Here is a 16,147-nt window from a genome sequence, read left to right on the forward strand (position 1 = left end):
AGCGTACAAACATAATAATAATAATAAAACGTTTATTGCCAGTAAAACCAAATACATAAAGTCCTTATATCTAGCGGATACCGCACTAAGCGAAGCTTGTGTCGCGGTAAACTTTAAATTGGTTAACAGCATTAAACACGAGTTAAATGGTTTGCGACATCAGTAGGAAAATGAAACGTTCTATTTTAATTTAGGATTGCCCCAAGTTACGGACTATAAAAACTTACGAATCGAAATAACTAAAAATATACGTTTTTTTATGCATAACAAGACAGTTATTTGACCACAATCGCACCTGATGTTAAGTGTGATGCAGTCTGGGATGTTACATTATCTGCCCTGTAAGTGCTTATTCACTCTCGCCTTGAAAAGACCCTTATTATAGTCTTCGTGAAAGACAGCAGCAGGCAGCGAATTCCAGTCCCTAGCTGTTGGCGTTATAAAAGAGTCATCGAAACCTCAGTTCGAGCTGGTGGAATGTAACGTACTAAGCAATAGTTTGCTAATTTATACAGAGATAATAATACATAATATGTTTTTCTTTTTCAGATTGCTGAATCTGACCACAATCAAAATAATTAAAACGTATAACTTAAAAAAATATGTAAATTGAATCAACTAAAATCAATGTAAAGTATTAGTAATAAAAACATTATGGCAGACGATAGCTGGGCTTGTAAATTCACCGAACGAAAATTTTGCTACATTAAAAATACTCGTAAGCGGAACAAAGAATACAGAAGCAAAGAGCTGAAAATATTGTACACAAATGAAAAGATGAAATTTCAACCACCAACCGATTATACTATTACTGAAGAAACAGCGTACAAAAACTATGAAGAGAGTCCTTGTAATGGTTGTGAAAACGTTTGTATATACGTTCACAATAAGAAAGTTAAACACAGGAGGCGAACTAAGTACAAAGTGTACAAATATTCTAAGGAACAATTATTGCTAAATCATGTTAGCTCTTCAAAGAAATCTAGAGATTATTATAATCGCTACAGTATGCCTGATCTAAAATACAGTTGCTCGGGTAAGCCTAAGTTCATTGTAAAGGGCTCCGATATAATTAGACAAAAGTCTTACAACCCTTTTAATACAAATTTCACAGTAAATATAGTGTCTGATTATAACGTACCAGAATGCTTAAAGACGTACAATAACCCCATGATGCAAGCACGGTGGAGGGTGTACAGATGCCAATTTGGTGCTAAAGAAGAAAGTTGTTGCTGTTCGTGTAATTCTGATGCCATGTTTGAAGTAATGAAAAGTCTTTATGACTGCTATAAGAAGAAGAACTGTGATAATTGTAACTGTATACTTTGCGGTCACATGCCAAGGGAAGAAAGACGGTTAGGTGAAATAAGAAAATCCGCCGCAGCTTTAGAAACGGCTAGCGTAAGGGAACGAAAGAAAGAAATAGCTAAAAGAACCAAAGAAGCAGTTGCCGCCATGGAAGGTAAATCACCAGCAGAAAAAGAGAAAATTCTTAAAGACCTAGCGATGTCCGGAGTACCTTTGCCGGAAGCAAAAACAGACTCCGAAAGAGCTTTAATGAATAAAGTAAGAACCGAACTTGGTTTACCGCCTGAACCACAAACTGCAGCTGAAAAAGAAAAAATGAAAAAGGCAGAGGCTGCCGGAGCTTTAATTCCATTAGAAGGTAAAACTGCAGCAGAAAAAGAAAAAATATTGAAGAAACAAGCCGAACTTGGTATTCAACTTCCAGAAGGTAGGACGCCTTCTGAAAAAGCTTTGATTCAAAAAATCAAAACGGCAGTGGGTGTAGCACCATCTGAAAAACGAGTACCGTCAGAAAAACTGCGTAAAGCTAAGGCTGCTGGCCTGTTGACGCCATTAGATGGCAAGACTAAAGAGCAAAAAGAAAAAATACTCAAAGGTTTGGCAATGGCTGGTATACCTTTACCTGAAGGAAAAACTCCGTCAGAAAAGAAGTTGATAGATAAAGTCAGAACCGAAGTTGGTTTGCCACCACAACCTAAAACGGCAGCCGAAAAAGAAAAATATAAAAAAGCCACAGCGGCTGGTATAATCACGCCACTAGAAGGAAAATCTGCAGCGGAGAAAGAGAAAATATTAAAAGCCCAACATGATATGGGTTTACCATTACCTGAAGGAAGAACGGCTTCTGAGAAAGCTCTTATAGCCAAAATAAAATCAAGAAAACCATCTGTAGCTGTTGGAACACCATCAGAAAAATTGAAAAAAGCCAAAGCTGCAGGTTTAATTACTCCATTAGAAGGTAAAACTCCAGAGCAAAAAGAAAAAATAATTAGAGGCCTCGCCATGCAAGGTTTGCCTTTACCAGAAGGAAAGACAGCGTCAGAAAAGAAACTAATTGACAAAGTCAGAGCAGACCTTGGACTGCCTCCAGAGCCAAAAACTGCTGCAGAAAAAGACAAATATAATAAAGCACTAGCTGCCGGCATGATAGAACCACTAGAAGGAAAAACACCAGCCCAGAAAGAGAAAATTCTAAAAGCTCAACACGACATGGGAATTCCTTTGCCAGAAGGAAGAACACCTTCAGAAAAGGCCCTGATTGCAAAAATAAAAGCAACACCCCCAGGAGCACCCGTGGGTATTCCGTCTGAAAAATTACGAAAAGCTAAAGCAGAAGGATTATTAACTCCGCTAACGGGAAAAACCCCAGAGCAAAAAGAAAAGATTTTAAGAGGGTTGGCTATGCAAGGTTTACCACTCCCAGAAGGGAAAACCGCTTCTGAAAAGAAACTTATAGACAAGGTCAGAGCTGATCTAGGACTCCCACCCGAACCGAAAACAGCGGCAGCAAGAGATAAGTACAACAAAGCTTTGGCCGCTGGCGCCATAGTTCCACTAGAAGGCAAATCCGGTCCAGAAAAGGAAAAAATATTAAAAGCACAACACGACATGGGCATACCCCTCCCTGAAGGTCGTACACCATCTGAAAAAGCTTTAATAGCTAAAATTAAAGCAATGCCAAGGGCACCATCAGCGGCTCCAGTAGCGACCCCATCAGAAAAAATGAAAAAAGCAAAAGCAGCTGGTTTGATTACCCCACTAGCTGGGAAGACACCTGAACAAAAGGAAAAGATTATAAGAGGATTAGCCATGCAAGGTATGCCATTACCAGAGGCAAAAACAGCATCCGAGAAAAAACTTATCGATAAAGTCAGAGCTGATCTTGGTCTTCCACCAGAACCAAAGACTGCCGCTGAAAAAGATAAATATAATAAAGCTTTAGCTGCAGGTGTTATAGAACCGCTAGAAGGGAAAACACCATCCCAAAAAGAGAAGATTTTGAAAGCCCAACACGATATGGGAATACCTTTACCAGAAGGAAGGACTCCCTCGGAGAAGGCTTTGATAGCGAAAATTAGAGCAACACCTCCAGGAGCACCAATAGGAATCCCTTCAGAAAAATTACGAAAGGCAAAAGCAGCAGGATTAATCACTCCGCTAACAGGAAAAACTCCAGAGCAAAAAGAAAAGATTATAAGAGGATTGGCTATGCAAGGCTTACCACTCCCGGAAGGAAAAACCGCATCTGAGAAGAAACTTATCGACAAGGTCAGAGCTGATCTAGGACTCCCACCCGAACCGAAAACAGCGGCAGCAAGAGATAAGTACAACAAAGCTTTGGCGGCTGGCGTCATAGTTCCACTAGAAGGCAAATCCGGTCCAGAAAAGGAAAAGATATTAAAAGCACAACACGACATGGGTATACCCCTGCCTGAAGGTCGTACTCCTTCTGAAAAAGCTTTAATAGCTAAAATTAAAGCGATGCCAAGGGCACCATCAGCTGCTCCTGTAGCAATTCCATCCGAAAAACTTAGAAAAGCAAAGGCAGCTGGATTGATTACTCCCTTAGAGGGAAAAACTCCAGAACAAAAAGAAAAAATACTACGTGGATTGGCCATGTCCGGTTTACCGCTCCCAGAAGGAAAGACAGCATCTGAGAGAAAATTAATTGATAAGGTCAGGGCTGACGTTGGTCTGCCTCCTGAACCAAGGACTGCCGCTGAAAGAGATAAATATAACAAAGCTTTAGCTGCAGGTGTTATAGAACCGCTAGAAGGGAAAACACCAGCCCAAAAAGAGAAAATTTTGAAAGCTCAACATGATATGGGAATACCTTTACCAGAAGGAAGGACCGCATCAGAGAAAGCATTAATAGCAAAAATCAAAGCAGCACCTCCAGGAGCACCAGTGGGGATCCCTTCAGAAAAATTACGGAAGGCAAAAGCAGCAGGATTAATCACTCCGCTAACGGGAAAGACCCCCGAGCAAAAAGAAAAAATTATAAGAGGATTGGCTATGCAAGGCTTACCACTTCCAGAAGGAAAAACCGCTTCTGAAAAGAAACTTATTGACAAGGTCAGAGCTGATCTAGGACTCCCACCCGAACCGAAAACAGCGGCAGCAAGAGATAAGTACAACAAAGCTTTGGCGGCTGGCGTCATAGTTCCACTAGAAGGCAAATCCGGTCCAGAAAAGGAAAAGATATTAAAAGCACAACACGACATGGGTATACCCCTGCCTGAAGGTCGTACTCCTTCTGAAAAAGCTTTAATAGCTAAAATTAAAGCGATGCCAAGGGCACCATCAGCTGCTCCTGTAGCAATTCCATCCGAAAAACTTAGAAAAGCAAAGGCAGCTGGATTGATTACTCCCTTAGAGGGAAAAACTCCAGAACAAAAAGAAAAAATACTACGTGGATTGGCCATGTCCGGTTTACCGCTCCCAGAAGGAAAGACAGCATCTGAGAGAAAATTAATTGATAAGGTCAGGGCTGACGTTGGTCTGCCTCCTGAACCAAGGACTGCCGCTGAAAGAGATAAATATAACAAAGCTTTAGCTGCAGGTGTTATAGAACCGCTAGAAGGGAAAACACCAGCCCAAAAAGAGAAAATTTTGAAAGCTCAACATGATATGGGAATACCTTTACCAGAAGGAAGGACCGCATCAGAGAAAGCATTAATAGCAAAAATCAAAGCAGCACCTCCAGGAGCACCAGTGGGGATCCCTTCAGAAAAATTACGGAAGGCAAAAGCAGCAGGATTAATCACTCCGCTAACGGGAAAGACCCCCGAGCAAAAAGAAAAAATTATAAGAGGATTGGCTATGCAAGGCTTACCACTTCCAGAAGGAAAAACCGCTTCTGAAAAGAAACTTATTGACAAGGTCAGAGCTGATCTAGGACTCCCACCCGAACCGAAAACAGCGGCAGCAAGAGATAAGTACAACAAAGCTTTGGCGGCTGGCGTCATAGTTCCACTAGAAGGCAAATCCGGTCCAGAAAAGGAAAAAATATTAAAAGCGCAGCACGACATGGGCATACCCCTCCCTGAAGGTCGTACACCGTCTGAAAAAGCTTTGATAGCTAAAATCAAAGCAATGCCAAGGGCACCATCAGCAGCTCCTGTTGCAATCCCATCCGAAAAACTTAGAAAAGCAAAAGCAGCCGGTCTGATTACTCCATTAACGGGAAAAACTCCAGAACAAAAAGAGAAAATACTACGTGGATTAGCCATGCAAGGTTTACCGTTACCAGAAGGGAAAACACCATCTGAGAGAAAATTGATCGACAAAGTTAGGGCCGACCTTGGCCTTCCCCCCGAGCCAAAAAGTGCCGCTGAAAAAGACAAATATAATAAAGCTTTAGCTGCAGGTGTTATAGAACCGCTAGAAGGGAAAACACCAGCCCAAAAAGAGAAGATTTTGAAAGCCCAACACGATATGGGAATACCTTTGCCAGAAGGAAGGACTCCCTCGGAGAAGGCTTTGATAGCGAAAATTAAAACAACACCTCCAGGAGCACCAGTGGGAATCCCTTCAGAAAAATTACGAAAGGCAAAAGCAGCAGGATTAATCACTCCGCTAACAGGAAAAACCCCAGAGCAAAAGGAAAAGATTATAAGAGGATTGGCTATGCAAGGCTTACCACTCCCGGAAGGAAAAACCGCATCTGAGAAGAAACTTATTGACAAGGTTAGAGCTGATCTAGGACTCCCACCCGAACCGAAAACAGCGGCAGCAAGAGATAAGTACAACAAAGCTTTGGCGGCTGGCGTCATAGTTCCACTAGAAGGCAAATCCGGTCCAGAAAAGGAAAAGATATTAAAAGCACAACACGACATGGGNTATAATAAAGCTTTAGCTGCAGGTGTTATAGAACCGCTAGAAGGGAAAACACCAGCCCAAAAAGAGAAAATTTTGAAAGCTCAACACGATATGGGAATACCTTTACCAGAAGGAAGGACTCCCTCGGAGAAGGCTTTGATAGCGAAAATTAAAGCAGCACCTCCAGGAGCACCAGTGGGAATCCCTTCAGAAAAATTACGGAAGGCAAAAGCAGCAGGATTAATCACTCCGCTAACGGGAAAGACCCCCGAGCAAAAAGAAAAAATTATAAGAGGATTGGCTATGCAAGGCTTACCACTCCCAGAAGGAAAAACCGCTTCTGAAAAGAAACTTATTGACAAGGTCAGAGCTGATCTAGGACTCCCACCCGAACCGAAAACAGCGGCAGCAAGAGATAAGTACAACAAAGCTTTGGCGGCTGGCGTCATAGTTCCACTAGAAGGCAAATCCGGTCCAGAAAAGGAAAAAATATTAAAAGCACAGCACGACATGGGCATACCCCTCCCTGAAGGTCGTACGCCATCTGAAAAAGCTTTGATAGCTAAAATCAAAGCAATGCCGAGGGCGCCATCAGCAGCTCCTGTTGCAATCCCATCCGAAAAACTTAGAAAAGCAAAAGCAGCCGGCCTGATTACTCCATTAACGGGAAAAACTCCAGAACAAAAAGAAAAAATACTACGTGGATTAGCCATGCAAGGTTTACCATTACCAGAAGGGAAAACACCATCTGAGAGAAAATTGATCGACAGAGTTAGGGCCGACCTTGGCCTTCCCCCCGAGCCGAAAAGCGCCGCTGAAAGAGACAAATATAATAAAGCTTTAGCTGCAGGTGTTATAGAACCGCTAGAAGGGAAAACACCAGCCCAGAAAGAGAAGATTTTGAAAGCCCAACACGATATGGGAATACCTTTACCAGAAGGAAGGACTCCATCGGAAAAAGCGTTAATAGCAAAAATTAAAGCAGCACCTCCAGGAGCACCAGTGGGGATCCCGTCAGAAAAATTACGAAAAGCAAAAGCAGCAGGATTACTAACTCCGTTAACAGGAAAAACCCCAGAGCAAAAAGAAAAGATTTTAAGAGGATTGGCTATGCAAGGCTTACCATTGCCAGAGGGGAAAACGGCATCAGAAAAGAAACTTGTTGATAAAGTAAGGGCAGATCTAGGGCTTCCACCAGAACCAAAAACTGCAGCAGAAAAAGATAAGTATAACAAGGCTTTGGCAGCAGGAATAATAGAACCTTTAGAAGGAAAATCAGGACCAGAAAAAGAAAAAATTCTAAAAGCACAACACGACATGGGTATCCCATTACCTGAAGGTCGAACACCATCTGAAAAAGCTTTAATTGCTAAAATTAAAGCAATGCCCCGAGCGCCATCAGAAGCTGTGGGTGTACCATCCGAAAAACTTAGGAAAGCTAAGGCAGCTGGTCTTATCACCCCATTAGCAGGAAAATCACCCGAACAAAAAGAAAAAATTATAAGAGGTTTAGCAATGCAAGGTTTGCCTCTTCCTGAGGCTAAGACACCATCCGAGAAAAAACTAATTGACAAAGTGCGAGCCGAACTTGGCTTGCCCCCAGAACCTAAAACAGCTGCTGAAAGACAAAAGTACAATAAAGCTTTGGCAGCTGGTATAATTGCACCGTTAGAAGGAAAATCCGGTCCAGAGAAAGAAAAAATGTTAAAAGCCCAACACGACATGGGCATCCCGCTACCTGAAGGGCGCACCCCGTCTGAAAAAGCACTTATAGCCAAAATCAAAGCTACGCCAAGAGCTCCGTCAGCGGTTGGAATACCATCAGAAAAGTTACGGAAAGCTAAAGCAGCGGGACTTATTACACCTTTAGAAGGCAAAACTCCCGAGCAAAAGGAGAAAATATTAAAAGGCCTTGCCATGCAAGGTTTGCCGCTTCCAGAAGGAAAGACACCCTCAGAAAAAAAATTAATAGACAAAGTTAGAGCTGACCTGGGTCTTCCACCCGAACCAAAAACAGCGGCAGCAAAGGATAAGTATAATAAAGCTTTAGCAGCCGGAATCATTGTACCATTAGAAGGTAAATCGGGTCCAGAAAAAGAAAAAATTCTAAAAGCGCAGCACGATATGGGTATTCCACTTCCAGAAGGTCGTACACCTTCTGAAAAAGCTTTAATAGCCAAAATTAAAGCAATGCCTAAAGCTCCCTCGGCTGTAGCAATACCCTCAGAAAAGTTAAGAAAAGCTAAAGCCGCGGGATTAATTACTCCACTAACAGGGAAAACGCCAGAACAAAAAGAAAAGATTTTAAGAGGATTGGCTATGCAAGGTTTACCATTGCCAGAGGGAAAAACGGCATCTGAAAAGAAACTTATAGATAAAGTCAGAGCAGATCTAGGACTTCCACCAGAACCAAAAACCGCAGCAGCAAGAGATAAATATAACAAAGCTTTAGCAGCAGGAATAATAGAACCATTAGAAGGAAAATCTGGACCCGAAAAAGAAAAGATCTTAAAGGCTCAGCATGACATGGGCATACCACTACCCGAAGGTCGAACTCCATCAGAAAAAGCTTTAATAGCAAAAATTAAAGCTACACCGAGGGCTCCCTCGGTAGCGCCAGCTGCAATACCATCAGAAAAAATGCGAAAAGCGAAAGCAGAAGGCTTGTTGACGCCGTTAGAAGGCAAAACTCCAGATCAAAAAGAAAAAATAATAAGAGGCCTAGCTATGAAAGGTTTGCCTCTACCCGAAGGCAAGACTGCATCTGAAAAAAAATTGATTGACAAAGTTAGAGCAGACCTCGGCCTTCCGCCGGAACTAAAGACAGCCGCTGAAAAAGACAAGTATAATAAAGCTTTAGCTGCAGGTATTATAGAACCACTAGAAGGGAAAACACCAGCCCAAAAAGAGAAAATTTTGAAAGCTCAACATGACATGGGTATTCCCTTGCCCGAAGGTCGAACACCATCCGAAAAAGCTCTTATAGCTAAAATCAAAGGTCGAGCGCCGTCAGAAGCGATGGCAATACCATCTGAAAAATTACGAAAAGCTAAAGCTGCTGGACTTATCACACCATTAACAGGAAAGACTCCAGAGCAAAAGGAAAAAATTATTCGGGGGCTAGCTATGCAAGGTTTGCCACTACCCGAGGCAAAAACAGCATCCGAAAGGAAATTAATTGACAAAGTTCGAGCAGACTTAGGATTACCTCCAGAACCTAAAACACCTTCAGAAAAACAGAAATATAATAAAGCATTGGCAGCGGGAATTATAGGCCCATTAGAAGGAAAATCAGGACCAGAGAAAGAAAAAATGTTAAAAGCACAACACGACATGGGCATCCCATTGCCAGAGGGTAGAACTCCCTCTGAGAAAGCTTTGATAGCCAAAATAAAAGCCACGCCAAGAGCTCCATCTGCTGCAGGTGTCCCATCTGAAAAACTAAGAAAAGCAAAAGCAGAAGGGTTGTTAACTCCATTAGAAGGAAAAACTCCGGAACAAAAAGAAAAAATATTACGAGGTTTGGCAAAATCAGGCCTGCCTATACCAGAAGGCAAAACACCATCAGAAAAAGAGTTGATAAAAAAAGTCAGAACAGAATTAGGATTACCACCAGAACCCAAAACGCCATCTATAAAAGAAAGAATGCGGAAAGCTCAAGCAGCTGGAATAATTACCCCTCTTGAAGGTAAGACCCCTTCACAAAAAGAAAAAATTTTAAGAGGCATGGCAGAAGCGGGAATTCCTCTGCCTGAAGGAAGGACTGCTTCGGAAAAAGCCGTAATTGCTCAAATTGAAGCTGAAAAAGGAAAACCTAAAAAGCCAGCATATGTCGGGCCACCAGCATTACCTCCTGATCAGGCCAGGGAGTTGGACCAAAAAACTGCAAAAGTAATGAAAGAAGGCAAGGGGCCTAGCGACGAATGTATATGTCCTTTGTTGACCCCAGAGGCAGAAAGAGAGCCGTCTGCCAAAGCAGCTCGACCATCTGCAAAACCTATTCCATCAGAAAAATTAAAAAAGGCAAAAGCTGCAGGTTTATTGACGCCATTAGAAGGCAAGACGCCGGCAGAAAAAGAGAAAATCATTCGAGGACTAGCACAAGCAGGCTTGCCACTTCCAGAAGGAAAGACAGCATCTGAAAAATCAATGATTCGAAAAATTCGGGGAGAATTGGGAATACCTCCTGAAGCAAAAACTCCATCCGAAAGAGAAGTTATAAAAAAAGCTAAAGCAGAAGGTTTGTTAACGCCACTCAAGGGAAAGACTCCAGAACAAAAAGAGAAAATAATAAGGGGTTTAGCAGAAGCTGGGCTACCAATACCCGAAGGGACAACCCCATCCGAAAAAGAATTAATAAAGAAAATAAGGACTGAAGTAGGTCTTCCGCCTGAAGCAACTCCTTCGGAAAAAAGAAGAGGCATTAAAACTAAAGCAAAAAAACCACCAGAATTTGGGGTAGCTCCTGAGGCTGTTACCCCTTCAGAAAAAGCAATAGTTAAAAAAGCAAAAGCTGATGGTTTAATAACACCATTAACAGGAAAGACTCCAGCTCAAAAAGAAAAAATAATAAGAGGTTTAGTTCAGGCTGGATTACCAATTCCTGAAGGCAAAACTGCATCCGAAAAGGAGTTAATAAAGAAAATACGTACTGAAGCTGGTCTTCCGCCTGAACCGACACCATCTGAAAAAAAGGGTAAAATCAGAACTAAATCAAAAAAGGTGGGAGTAGCTGGAGCTAGGAAAAGTGTTAAAGGTGTTGCTGCTGTAAAATCAAAAGTAGCAGGCATATCGGAAGAATTCCAAGATATAATAAAAACTACAACATGTGATCGAGGATGTGGGTGTGATAAAAAGAAAATAAGATTCAAACACAGTTACGTCAAAATAAGAGTTACATCCCCAGATATATCTTCTCTTTGCCCATGCCCTGAAGAATGCGTGCCAGGAGTTAAAGGAGGGGTGTTTGTAGATAATGAAGGAATTAAGGTGACTGTTGGAAGAGCTGTAGGTGTTCCATCTTTTTCAATGGAACAATCACGAAGGAAAAGATACGAGACAGCGCAATATTATGGAAACGAAGAAAACTTAGGGTCTATTAATTTAGCCCATAAGTCTATTAATAAGAGGAAGGGTATTTACTCACAACCTAAAATAAAAGCACATCGCAATAGTCGGAAAAAAGATGACATAGAATATTTATTAAAGTATAATGTTAATTTTACAACTACATCAGAAGAAGATCTTTCCGAAACTTCTGAATATGTTTTTGAAGATACCTCTTTCGATGATATTTATGACTCTTACATAGATTTGCACAGACTTGAAACTGATAATACTTACATCACAGAGTCGTATGACCACTCTTACTGCTTATTTTCTGAAGGTCAAACAACACCACCCATCTTCCAAAGCCAATCGCAAACTACGATTGCTACATCTATCAGATCATCGAGCTACGAATCTATATTCATAGTAAAGACCGATTCTTCAGTGAGTTTATCTACAGGTTCTTATATCGCAGAAGAAGACACCATAAGTGTGGTTTCATTTATCGATAGTGAATTTTCTTCAGACGCAAGTCATTATTTAATATCTGCACGTGATACGTACAGCGTACTCACAATGGATGAATCTGGTATAATAACAGACACGCTTGACTACGACACATCGGAAACACTGAAAAGGTACTTTTTAGACAATTTTAATGACATGTTACTTATTTGATGATTTTCTAATTTGTACTAAATTTTCAGCCACAGTTACATTCGCGATATTCTGATTATTTCCTCGGACGAGTACAATAACCAGCATTGTGAAAAACGCAAGAAAAAGAATAAAGATACAAACGACGTATTAATATTCAGATTGTCTCAAACTGATGCACCTAAAGATGGAGCAGAAGGAAGTGAAAGCTATAATAGAAAAGACTCTGTCATGGTTATTCATGACTTCAATAGTGATCACAGCATGTTAGATGTCGTGAATGAATTGTTGTTACGAAAGAAATTGCCAGAAGATTCGTCTGTTTATTTGGTAGTGCCAACATCCGACGAATATGATACCGATAGTTCTGTTGATGGAGCAGATTCTACTATTTGCATACAAATATCCGAAAACATCTCTAAATGGGACCGGAAAATGAGTCGCTATGACGGTAAGTTACATTGATAACAAATAACACATGTTACACATAGTAGGTATATTACCCAAAATTAAAAGCATGTAGAGAGTACTTTGAAATCAAAACAACATTATTGATGCATTTACCAATAATAATTCAACTAAATACCTACATAAAAATCATATTACTTGGTAATTTTTTCAATGGACAAAATGATCAATAGTTTGCAATCGGTATACGAGATAAAGGCAGAATAACAATAAGTACTACGTAACTAATAAAGGTTAGGTATCGATACAAAAGTTAGGTTCTACTACAAAACTTACTTTTGTATCAAAACCCAAAAGACAATGCCGGAAATTGGCGTCTTTTTTTTTTCGCGCGGCCATCGACCAAACTTTGTTTTTTGATTACAAAATAGTGTAATAAACCAAACTTACTATGGCATGTATGGCATACCTCTAAACTCAGTCTGAACTGAGTTACGAGCATTAGAAGTTTGATGATTTTCATACTAGATTTGCTTTTTGCGCGCAAAGTTTTGTAAGAAATTGCAACAAAATAGTGATATTGTATGTGTAAACAAACAATATCATTCATTAAAGGCTCCAGACATCAGTATGGAGCAGAATCAGCGCAATAAAAAAATAGCGCAATATTTTGTAGCAATTTCTTATAAAACTTGCGCACAAAAAGCAAATCTAGTATGAAAATAATCAAACTTCTAATGCTCGTAACTCAGTTCAGACTGAGTTTAGAGGTATACATGCCATAGTAAGTTTGGTTTATTACACTACTAGCTTTCCGCCCGCGGCTTCGCCCGCGTGGAATTTTGTCTGTCACAGAAAAACTTTATCGCGCGCGTCCCTGTTTCAAAAACCGGGATAAAAACTATCCTATGTTCTTTCCCGGGACTCAAACTATCTCTATGCCAAATTTCATCAAAATCGGTTGCGAGGTTTAAGCGGGAAAGCGTAACAGACAGACAGACAGACAGACAGACAGACAGACAGACAGACAGAGTTACTTTCGCATTTATAATATTAGTTGGGATTTTGTAATCAAAAAACAAAGTTTGGTCGATGGCCGCGCGAAAAAAAAAAGACGCCACTTTCCATACAAAATCTGGCATTATTTTTCCATATTTCTAGCTCCCGGAGGAATAAAACTCAGATCGAAAGGTAAAAGACCACACATTTACGGAGATATATCGAAGTTGGTTGATGAAGAAGCTTTACAGCAATGTATGGAGAAACAAATAAAAAACGATGAAATAACTAGTCACTACGCTACTAAAGAAACTATTACATTGAAGCCAGTAAAACAACTAAGAGCTGTAAGCGTCGATACGATCCGAGACAGGCCGTGCTGTTGCACACCAAAAGAACAGAGCACAGAAATTATACCGATAATCGAAGAATGCGTTCCAAGTATTCCAACGATTGCTTCAGAATTAATTACCCCCATAATAGCAAAACAAGGAGCCGCTCAAGGTTATTACTCGGAACTTACAAACATGTCATAAGTTTCAAACACACCGACGCGTGCAAATCGCCATCACCGGTGCGATCAAAGGCCAATGGCAGGTCTTGCGACCTATGACAGTTCACACGACCTGTCATCGGCCTTAGATTTAGATCGCGCTGTAATCGCACCATGCAGCGATCTGCACGCTTTTGTGTAAAGCATTATAAAATATCAGCTTTCAATGTTATAGCATAATAGGTAATTTTTGTTTTAGGTTTACATCGTGAAGTATACGTCAAGTGTCCTCGTAAAAGCTCAAAATCTCTGACATCATCACAGCATAGGAAATTCACCGCCCAGAAAACTCCCATAAGAGTGTGTCGTGTACCGCACAACGCAGCAACCCCTTCTCAATCACGTATGGAAAAAGCGTCACCGCACCCACCACCTCACAAACCAACTACCTTGCATGTTAACCACCCACCAAAACAATCAGTCAGGATTGAGACATCCATGCATGACAACGGCTGCCCTGCAAGAAGCAAGGCTTGCCCCCCCAGGCTTCCTAAACCAGCACTAAAGCAACCATCAGGTGGACCCGCGTCTTGTCGTATTGCACCGTGCGCTGGGCAAGAAGTTTGTCACCAGCCGATGGGCACTCAAGTATCGATCGTCCCTCGAGAGCAAGGCCGATCGGATAACTGCAAATGCGATCCAGACAAATTAAAAGAACTATTCGAAAAAGCTGCAAAGCAAATGGCGTCAATTAGTTGTGGCGACTCAAATCCGAACGCCGCTATTCGCAAGCGCAAAGCAACGTTACCTTGTTCAAAAGGTATTTTTTATTATTATTTCTACCATCTAATAAAACAAATCTCTCAAGAAATCTTTTGATTAATGAGTAATCATTATGGCCAATATCTGATTCCTTCAGTAGGTAATTATTGGTTATACGAGGAATTATTGGTTATATCTGTATCAAGTTAGATTGTTTAGATAGACTCATCTAAAATTTTCAAGTAGTATTCAGCAGGATCTTATTATTTAATGGAGTAAATAAAATTAAAACATAGTTTTCTTCCTATTTGTTTCAGATGGTGCCAAAGAAGGAAGTAAAGCCTCCACTTGCCTTACTGCACCCAAGAGAGGTGCCTGCCTATGTGATGAGAATGATGAAAAGAAAAAGAAAAAGAAGAGGAAAAAGCAATGCCCATGTCAGCGATTCATCACAGAGTCTAAAGGCTGCCAATGCTGCATTTGCAAAGGAAAAAGTAAAGAAAAATGTGACTGTAACAAAGGAAAGAAAAATATCTGCGAATGTCCTCCAGCCCCTGCAGATCAAGAAATACTCGACATTTCGAGTTCACCAAAAGAGTTGAAAATCGATTACGAAAGACTAAAATATTTGAAAGAAGAATTTGATCAAATCGACAAGCGGGAAATGATGGAGGAACTTAAAATGAAGTCTAATATGACTCAGACCACATCAGGTTTCAGATTCAAGTTCAAGAAGAGGCCTTTACATAGAAAACTGTCATATATGGATTCTGAAGAAATGAGTTTTGAAGATGCGTTGCAGTACTTTGAGGAGCATCCGGAAGACATTCCAACTCCTGAAGAAAGCGATGCGATTCCTATTGAGGATGCTTGTAAGTGTAATGGTCCTCTGCCTCCACTCCCTCCTCCATCGAAGACTGATCCTGATTGCATCTGCCCGCCTGATGAAACCGCCGGCGGCGCTGGTGGCGCGGGTGGCGCGGGTGGCGCCGCTGGCAAGGCAGGCACCGGAGCGGGAGAAAACGCCGAAGGAGCCGGCGGCGCTACTGCAGGTTCGGAAGCTGAAGAAGCTCTCAAAGGCTTCAAGATAGTCATTGGAGGTAAAGGATCCGGATCTAAAGGACTTACTGGAATTTGCTGTTTTGATCTCGTAGAGATACAAAATGTTTCACGTACTTCGTTCAAATAAACCAATCGCCAACATTTACCATGCCTCACTACAGAACTTCAAAGCAAGTGTTCCCGACTATCGTCTGTCCATAATGTCCATGTTTGTACAAAAATATTGTTTGGTAAAATATATTTTTATATCAAAGACCAACTTTTGTGATTTTCTTTAATCCAATTCTACCACCGCACCATTATCTTAGAGAATCTTAATTTTCAAAAGATACAAGCTACGTGCACACTGTAAGTACCTACTTAATATGGTCTGCTTCCATCAGGATATAGGGACCTTCTTGCTTACGAGTATAATAGTAATAATAGGCATAAAGCAACCGGATGCAGCGGTTTTCAAATTTCCGAGATAGTAGTCATTTAAAGTAAAATCCTTGTTTTCAACATTTCTTTAATTAATTAATTAATTAGCTTTATTCATTCGCGGCTTCGCTCGCGTGTAATTCGGTTTTTCGCATACCTAGTTATAAG

The 16,147-nt window shown here is 40.9% G+C and overlaps 1 protein-coding gene across 1 annotated transcript; it reads left to right on the plus strand.

Annotated features, from left to right (window-relative positions):
* Nucleotides 1–606: 606 nt before the first annotated feature.
* On the plus strand, nucleotides 607–15,757 carry LOC114355210 (uncharacterized). Its single transcript, XM_028307920.1, has 7 exons — nucleotides 607–6,032; nucleotides 6,741–9,525; nucleotides 10,081–11,816; nucleotides 11,886–12,286; nucleotides 13,405–13,746; nucleotides 13,995–14,555; nucleotides 14,815–15,757. The coding sequence occupies exons 1-7, from the start codon at nucleotides 655–657 to the stop codon at nucleotides 15,684–15,686; spliced, it is 12,075 nt and encodes a 4,024-aa protein (XP_028163721.1). The 5' UTR covers nucleotides 607–654; the 3' UTR covers nucleotides 15,687–15,757.
* The last annotated feature ends 390 nt before the right edge of the window (nucleotides 15,758–16,147 follow it).

Source organism: Ostrinia furnacalis, unplaced genomic scaffold (genome assembly GCF_004193835.3).
Source record: "Ostrinia furnacalis isolate ACB-3 unplaced genomic scaffold, ASM419383v2 OfSCF2357, whole genome shotgun sequence".
Classification (NCBI taxonomy): domain Eukaryota; kingdom Metazoa; phylum Arthropoda; class Insecta; order Lepidoptera; family Crambidae; genus Ostrinia; species Ostrinia furnacalis.

Bases quoted from the DNA above. Each gene is read 5' to 3' on its own strand.
- LOC114355210 (XM_028307920.1), top strand. From the start codon at position 655: ATGGCAGACGATAGCTGGGCTTGTAAATTCACCGAACGAAAATTTTGC. The intron at 11,817-11,885 runs GTACTTTTTAGA...CTAAATTTTCAG, and splicing joins ACATCGGAAACACTGAAAAG to CCACAGTTACATTCGCGATA. The intron at 12,287-13,404 runs GTAAGTTACATT...CCATATTTCTAG, and splicing joins GAAAATGAGTCGCTATGACG to CTCCCGGAGGAATAAAACTC.